The sequence below is a fragment of the Asparagus officinalis genome, chromosome 10, assembly GCF_001876935.1.
Source record: "Asparagus officinalis chromosome 10, Aspof.V1, whole genome shotgun sequence".
Lineage (NCBI taxonomy): Eukaryota > Viridiplantae > Streptophyta > Magnoliopsida > Asparagales > Asparagaceae > Asparagus > Asparagus officinalis.
The window spans coordinates 25,591,076-25,600,049 of NC_033803.1; the positions used below are offsets into that span (position 1 = coordinate 25,591,076).

The window sequence follows — 8,974 nt, forward strand, 5'->3', positions numbered from 1 at the left end:
GAAAACAGACAATATTATGATGTTTGGGTCGTATTTTGCTATCTTTGAATTTCTCATGCAAAACTTGTAACTCGTTATTTCTGATAATTATGCTTATTACTATTTTGTTAATTATCTAGGAACTCTAGTGGGAAATATTCTCACTGAGCGCTAGCTAGTGGGAAATATTCTCACTGAGCGCTAGCTCACCCCGTTGTTTTTAAATTTTTTTTCAGATCCGGCGTAGCTTCCTACTAGCTGACTTTTGGCTTGAACTTTTGGCTGAGGGGCGTTATATGGAGAGCCTCTTCATTTTGATGTTACCTTCAGCACATTTTGTTTTGTTTTGTAAAAATGCTTATAACGGTAAGCTTGTGGGTTGTAAGTATCGATCATATATATATATAGTTGCTCTGATTTCTATCATCAGCAGGTTTATGAATATTTTGAAAATAAACTATGTGATATGAATTGCTAGGCTTGACTCGTGCATAAGACTTGTCTAGTGCACGGATCGCTGCTGTCGCGCACCCCGTATTTTATGAAATTCCGCTACAGTTTCGGGGCGTGACACCAATCATTAGAGAAGCTCATATTTACCGTGTATTGTACTCGAATTGACATCCCAAATTTTCTAAGCAAGGACTCCTTAGCAATTGGTTAAACAAAATAAAAGAACCCCAAATGATTCAAAGGGGCCAAAAAAAGGCACACGTGACACACCCGTACAGAAGTAAAATGCATCTGGAGGATAAGATACAAAACTTCAACAAAAGAAGCAACGAAAATAGATTAAACTAGGTGAACAGAATTTAAAACTAAACAAAAAATATATTTGTTATGATTCATCTTGTCCCAAAACGTGCTGGACCACATATACTCCCTAAGTCCCAAGCAGAGTTATGAATAAGCTCAACTAGTATATGTTTTTTAAATTACATAAATAGATGTATTTATCTAAACAAAGAAAGCTTACATGCGCATGGTTAAGGAGTGTAGATATGTAACTTTAATTAAAATGAAAAAGTGGTCGATAATTAGAATAATCTAGTGTACGCAAAGCATTTTACCAAAAGCTAATTGAGAGACAGAAATATTGAGAACCACTAGAACATTCAGATGAGATATAATTCTTGGAGGTGAAGTGAAGGTGAATAGATAAGTTTGCATTTTGTTCATAAATGCAGCCTACCTCCAACTGAATAGCACGTTTTGTCCACTCCAAGATATTCTCATGTTGCGCATTAAGCCAATGAAGAATAAGTGGTGCACAAACTTCTCTTATCTGTTTTGAAAAAAATTAGAAACAAGAAAAAGAAAATTCTTGATTAATGAATGAAGAAGCACATTGGATAAATTGTGTAAAAGACAACAATATTTTCTGTTTACACTCGTTAAAACCAAGAATCTAATATGTAAAACAACTGAGCTACTTCACATCAAAATAGCTTAAAGAACTCCAACTAGGAATATAGAATCCACTTGTGAAAATGACAGTGCCGAAATTAAACTGTATATCTATAACTGGGCAGAAAAAACGTATAAGTTTGGAAGATGGCTCAGGCTGTGACAGATGGACTACAAGCATAAAGTCAGGGATAGACCCAGGATTATGTGATTGGTTTGGAACAAAAGGGAACATGACCAAACGCATTTAAAGAAACTTAATCTGCAATCTTATTTTTTAAATAAAAAACTAAATATTAGAATAATCTTTATTTTTCTTTTCAAGTCTAACAAAATAAGGAAGGTTTTAGCAGGGTTTTACAAAATACTCCAAGCAAAAAAAAAACAACATTATTCTTTTTTAATGTAAAAATATGTCTACTCCAGTTATTCTACCACTTGACAGCAAAAGTTCATATAATTCTTTGATATTATTTACGAAAATTTGCATTTGGGATCTACAACTATCAAGTTAAATTTCATATGAACATTATGGAATAATGTGTGAGCTTAAATTGAAATATGGATCTGAACTGATTACAGAAGTGTTAACAAGAGGAGAAAGGTGAATAGATTTACATACATACTCATCACCATAAAAGAACAGAATAATTTTATAAAAACACAAAAAGAGAACGTAATATTTACACATGAAATGATTGTCCAGTTTATTATACATGACTTGGATGAATTAGAACTTGAACCAAGAAGTAGTGTTTACCATGTGCTTACAAATAGCCTGCAGATTTTTATGTTCTCACTTCTCACAAAGATTTACTACACTGAGATATAATGCAAAATTATATCAATGGCGAACTTTTGAAAATAAAAATCTAATTGATGTCCTTGGTCGTCGGTGAAGAATCCGCCATCCGCGAGGTGTAGTGAGGTGGTGACTACAGGGACAGCAACATGCGCGACCATATGCTGCCTTTCTGTTCACGGTCTCATTTGTTGCTGTTAGTTGTTAGTGGAGGGAGAAAAGAAGAAGTTGATAGGGGCAGCAGCGTCATGCAAAGTTAAGAAGAATGATGAGGGTGGTAATAGGAGCAGCAGAGGCAATGGGCCATGCAAGGAGACAACGACATTGACAGAAAGAAACTAAGAGAGAAAGAGAGAGAGACGATTGTGTGTGTTGGCGCGTGGGGCGGGGGGGGGGGGGGGCTTAACGCGGGGTAGGCGTTAACCTTAGTTGGATTGTTAACTTGATCGGAATTATTTTTACAGAATTATTAAAGGAAATTTATTTGGTGTAGCTTAAACAGTTTGGTGAATTTAACAGATTTCACTTTTTGGTGAATTTAACGCATGGGAAGTGCGTTTTACTACTACCTGAAAAGGATAATGATTCACTATACAAATCCAAATATGAGTACTTTTTCTTAACATACCTGATATCCTCCATTTTCCAATAAATAAACTTCAACAATGTAAAATCTGAATCAAAAAATTTTAAAGTAATATTTATTTTAATTGAACAAAATTCACTTTCGATGCATATCTGCAGTACCAGTTAAAGACGTAATCATAGTATATCTTCGATTTCTTTAATTATCGCAACACATAGGTTCACATAATGTTACGCACAGGGCATCACAGTTTTATAAGGTTTAGAATGATTAAACCGTACTTAAATTATAGGTATTTATGTTAATGCTTACATACCACACAAATAGACTTATGAACTAAAATGGAACTCACTAAGTATGCAATAAAAAAGTCCCTTGAGCTTTCAAACTCCCTTTACATAACATCCCAAGTATTATTCTACACTAGAACTGCCTCAAATCTGTGTTCCGCCCAGGAACTGAACACTATTAACAAATTTTTAACATACCCTTTTCATAACGTTAGTTAGCAATTTAAGTTTTCTCTCAAAATTCTAACACATTGATTTGTCCTCTCAACTTTTAACACATTAAGAAATCGAATAGTTAGCTAAATACTTAATTACTCTGTCCAAATAGCTAGTTGTAAACAAGTGATATTTAGATCATATTCAATCTAATATTCCAATTAGCTACCACTATTTAAGCCGATGAAAACAACAGGAAAGAATGAAAAGTTTCATCAAATGCTAAGCAACGAACCACCTTATACATCATTGAGTTTGTGTTGATTGTTTATAATATCTTGTGCAAATTATAGTTTATGCTAACACCTTTTCTGCAAATCTTCCATCAGAATTTAGGGCTCTTCCACTCGCGAGAGTCTTGACTATTTTAGCTTTGTTTTCTATATTTCCAATATCAGCATTCCACTGATTATCTGTTAAAATTTTTGCACTTATTATAAAGTGCTCTGTTAATTATTTTTAGCCTTTCAACCCTATTGACTCCCTCTATGGTTTTACAAGGTGTTCCATGTATGCTCGATTGTCATAGGTTCAATGTTGAAGTTTGGAAATGTCTTGGAGATACAGGATTAGGATGGTTGATCAAATTATTTAATAAGATTATTGAGACAAGTGTATCTAAAAACCAATTCGGTTTTATGCTATTAAAGCCATAAGTCATAAGTCATATTATGAAACTCTGGGAGAGGGTAATTGAGAAAAGACTAAGAAAAAAAGACAAGTGTATCTAAAAACCAATTCGATTTTATGCCCGGGAGGTCAACTAGGAACCTATAAATATGTTGCGATGGTTGGTGGAGAAGTATAGATAAAAAATGATCTACATATATTTTTCATTGACCTAGAAAAAGCTTATGATAGAGTGCCTAGAGAGGTAATATGGTGGGTTTTAGAAAAGAAACACGTATCTAGTATATATATTGATGTGACTAAAGATATGAATGATAGAGTAACAACTAAAGTAAGAACGAATAAAGGAAAGACTAAATCATTTCTTATAACCATAGGTTTACATCAAGGGTCTGCCTTAAGCCCTTATCTTTTTACTTTAATTATAAACCAGCTTACTAGACATATTCAGGATGAAGTGTCATGATGTATGTTATTTGCTAATGATATAGTATTAGTTGACAAGAGTAGTACAGTTATAATTTCTAAAATAAAAAAGTGGAGACAAACTCTTGAAACTAAAGGTTTTAGAATTAGTAGAACAAAAACAGAACACATGGAATGTATTTTTAGGAAAAATGAAAGGAGAAAAGAACATATAGTACATATTGATGTCCAAGAAATATCTAAAAGCAATAAATTTCGTTATTTAGGATCAGCATATGACAGTGAGATTGAGGATGATGTTGTCAGTCGAATCAAATTTGGATGGTTAAAATGGAGAAGTGCTTCAAAAGTTTTGCGTGATCGTAGAATACCTCTTAGGCTTAAGAAAAAATTTTATAGGACAGTTATGAGACCAACAATGCTTTATGGATTAGAATATTGGACAATGAAAAAATAACATGTATAAAAAAATGAGTGAAGTAGAAATGAGAATGTTGAGATGCTCTTGTGGGTATACACTAAAAGATAGGATAAGAAATGAGTGCATCCGTAGTAAATTAGAGGCTGCTCCTATAGAGAATAAAATGAGTAAGAATTGATTAAGGTGGTATGATCATGTACAATGTAAACTTTTTAGTGCACCGTACAATGTGAACTTTTTAGTGCACCGATTAGAATAAGTGATAATATTATAGTTAATGGAGCAAAGAGATCTAGAAGTAGACCTAGAAGGGCTTGATTGTAAGTAATTAATAAGGTTATGGTTATGGCTAGCTTAACAGAGGAGATGACTAATAATAGAATGGAATAGAAGAACATGATTTATGTGGCCAACCCCAAACACTCGGGATAGAGGCTTATTGTTGTTATACTCGTCGATAAATGCATTTGTATGTAAACTTTAATTAAAACATAACATAACATGCAATGTTTTAGAAAGCTCTAGGCATTTCTAGGCACCAGACCTAGCGCCTAGCGCCCAGGCGTCCAAGCGGATACTTAAGCGGCACATAGACGTTTTTAACATTGAGAGAGGAATGATCATTTTCAAAGATTCAAATCATATCCTTATAGTTTTACTTAAGATAGAATTGGACATAGTTTTGATCCGGTACATTTTAACCTGGTTAACTGTCTTCAACCATTATTATGCTTAAGCAAATAATATACCTCTTTCTAACACCATCTAAGCAACTCGTTCTCCCCTAGGCACTCTTAAGACTTAGATGGGAAGTATAGGTACCGCTTAGGTTTAAGTCGCCGCCTATACTGCTTTTTAAAATCAATGGTAATATGCTTGTGTATGGTGTTTCTCTTCTACATATCAAATTACTTTTTGATATATCATATTTGTGTATGTTATTTTATATGGTACTTTACATATCATGTGTGGTGTCGTGTATATCTTGTGTGGTTTTGTATGTCAACTATCATGTTTTGGAATAGGAACAATCATAAGTACCACATGAATATTTGTCAGTTTGAGGATATACAAGGGAATCTCGAGTATTTAATTGTCAAAAGATTAATTAAATGTTGTTTTAAACTTGGGCTGGCAACCCTGGGCCTTTGTATTGATCACACTGACTAAAGAAACAAAAAGTTTTAAAAGCCATCAACTTTAATGTGGATGGAAGTTGCTCGATTTTATATATAGATATTATGCTAGTATGGTTTTAGAACTAAATCCGAAAAAATAATTTTCTAAAAAATTAGTTTAGCATATAAACATCACTTAACTACATTGTATTAAATATCCTAGACTACATTGTATTAAATATCCTAGATATAGCTAATATATCCTTTTATAAGGCTTTCTGCAAACAATCTTAATATCCTTTACCATCTTCTGGCAATTTTTCGACAATATATTCCCTACATGACTGATTTATCAGCCAATATGTCCTTTTATATGGCTCGTCACAAAACAATATAGTTCTACAAATTTTTTTTATTCCTTTTAGCAAAAAGTTCAGCCCTATATAGTTTTTTAGTAAAATCCAATAGGCTCTTTTCCCTAAATAAGTTTCTACAATTGGTTAGCAATCACAATCTCTCATATATTATTTAAATTTTTGTATGCTTAGATTTTATTAAGTATGTTTAGATTATGTTTTAGAACATTATATTATATATTCACATTTCTAATATGACACTCCGATAGTTACTGCACATCCCCGATAGCTACAAGATATATCATCGGTATCCGATATTTAAAACCTTACATGACTATATGGCAAAAACATTTAGATGTCAAAACTTACTAAGTTATAAGGTAAGGTATTGAACATATAATAACACACTCATTGATCAACCATTTGCAAACCACAATTCTCTACACGCGGTTACTCATACTTTGTAACTAGTATATTGGAAGAAATTGCCTACCAAAGGATCAAGGCGGATCTGAAACCTTCGTGTAGACAAATATATGAATGATATAACTGCGACTTCAAGGTATCAAGTAAATATACATGGAAGAAAATAAAATCTATTTTGTTCAACAATAGGCAAGGTTTTAAATATTGGATGTCGGGTTCATGTCAGACGGCTAAAATTCATGTCGGACAGCAGAAATCAGAGATATGTCGAGGGACATGAAAAAATATCGGATTGTCATATCGGATGGTGTGCATATGTGTAATATAAATATCATAAATAAAATCTAAACATACTTAATAAATTCTATTGTCTAAACATATTAAAAAACAAATAATTATGATGCTTAGGATTAATGTTGAAGGAAAGAGGTGAGAAAAGAGGACTCTGATATTGGCAGTTAAGAAGAGAGAAGATCACCCAATATTAATGTTGAAGGAATAGCTCGGAGAAGATACCGATGAGATGTCAAAGGAGAGGGAAGATGAGCAACGAAAATTACTTCGGTCTTTTTTTTATTTCCCTTAACTTATTGGTTTTTGTCTTTGGAAGTAATATTAAGACAATCAAGAATTTAAACCCAAATCTGATTAGATAAACATAACAAAAAAAAATCAGCTAATTTTTCAGACTGAAAAATCGGCCGACATAACCGACATGTCCCCTGATATATCTGACATGAACCCTAAAAACGAAATATGCATGAAAAAGCTCCATATCGTGTCGAATAGCCCATATTCTCTAAATCTGACATGTCGGAAAACACTGACAATAGGAGCTCAGAACTTGCTATAGTGTATCGTCCTCAGTTGCAATCATGAGTTTTACATTAACACTAGACAAAAAAAAATTGTGTCCAATTCAATACTTGTGTAAATTAATAATTGATCAGAGAGCTTAGATTGAGGTAGGATGCACCATACCTGATACGGATGCCAGTAACTGACAATAAGCGATTTCATGTCCTTCTGACATACAGAATTGAGTACATCAGCCAAATAAAGCTCTAAACTATCAGAAGCTGCAAGAACCGATTGTACATTCTCCGAAAGCTCCAATACTCCTTTCAGAAAAGGATTCTATATATTGATGTAAATAGCTATTACTTCAAGTATCAATGGAAACTGACCCCTATGAGACACTAGACGAGTTAGAAGTGCTATTTTAAACATACCAGTTTTTCCCCATAAAGATGATGCAACAGTAAAGAAGAAACAACTCCAGCATTTGGATATTGTTGGCCTAATACTCGGGTAAATGAAGTGAACTCCTTCTCAGCAATAATTTTCAATTCATTGGCAAGCTTGATCAATGGATGCTTCTCTTTTTTTTCTGATGGAGCATCCACGGAATTAAGGACCTGACAATACCAAATGAACAATTTCATAACTAGAATGACTTAGTAGATTATTACATGGTGAACAAGAATGGCACGTCTCACCCGCTTATATGCCGCTTGAATAGATCTTTCAGTAAATATGTGAACTAACTTAAAAGGTACTTGAGCTTCCGCCATTGATTCAAAGAACTGAAACTTGGACATGTCACTGAATTAGCGCCTAGAAGCGGTTGATTCAATCATAAAAGTCGAACAATGATAACATAATGTCCAAATATATGAAGCTAATTCCAATTAAAAAAAATTGACGATAAAAGGCAAAATGTAGTTCTTGGAATGAGAGATTGTACTGCAATTTTGGAAGGAAAACCCCGACACCAAATTTACAACAAATGAGGGAGCATGCTACTCAAGCATAGATTCTTATCGAATGAATGTTATAGACTAATTGACTATCAAATGTACTCTCCTCTTTGTAGTCTCTTGCAAGAGTACCAACTGATAAATATGAGATACACTGTATAATTGCTACAGTTATCCTACACGTTCTTTTTAAAAAGTTGATTGAAAACCTGTGCTCAAGAGCCACATATGGGCAACTCTGTCAAATGCTTTATAACAGTTTGAAGTACAACAATGAAAAGCGGAATTATTACAACAAAAGCACAAACAAGAATTACCTACTGGAGAATCCACACAAACACGAAAAAAACTAAAAGTTCCAAATCGTGAACGGAAACCTCAGAAGGAGACGGTAAGATTACATATTCATAGGATATTGCGGTTTAGTATATTAACAAAAAATTTGTCCATTTGTTGGTCAATAGGCTCAACTAAATGTCCATGGTTGGGTTAGCCGGTTGCTTCTGTTGCACCTTCAGCATTTGAAGTGTGTGTCTATGTACGCGAGCTTTCTTTTT

General features: G+C 33.5%; 1 protein-coding gene across 1 annotated transcript in view; it reads right to left on the reverse strand.

Moving 5' to 3' along the window:
* LOC109825902 overlaps nucleotides 1-8,974 on the reverse strand; it is a gene marked incomplete at its 5' end in the record, with an annotated part of 58,859 nt that overhangs the window by 27,330 nt on the left and 22,555 nt on the right. Inside the window, 4 exons of the mRNA XM_020392815.1 lie at nucleotides 1,172-1,264; nucleotides 7,639-7,794; nucleotides 7,890-8,075; nucleotides 8,157-8,243. Coding sequence (XP_020248404.1) covers nucleotides 1,172-1,264; nucleotides 7,639-7,794; nucleotides 7,890-8,075; nucleotides 8,157-8,243 — 522 coding nt within the window. The remainder of the gene's footprint in view (nucleotides 1-1,171; nucleotides 1,265-7,638; nucleotides 7,795-7,889; nucleotides 8,076-8,156; nucleotides 8,244-8,974) is intronic.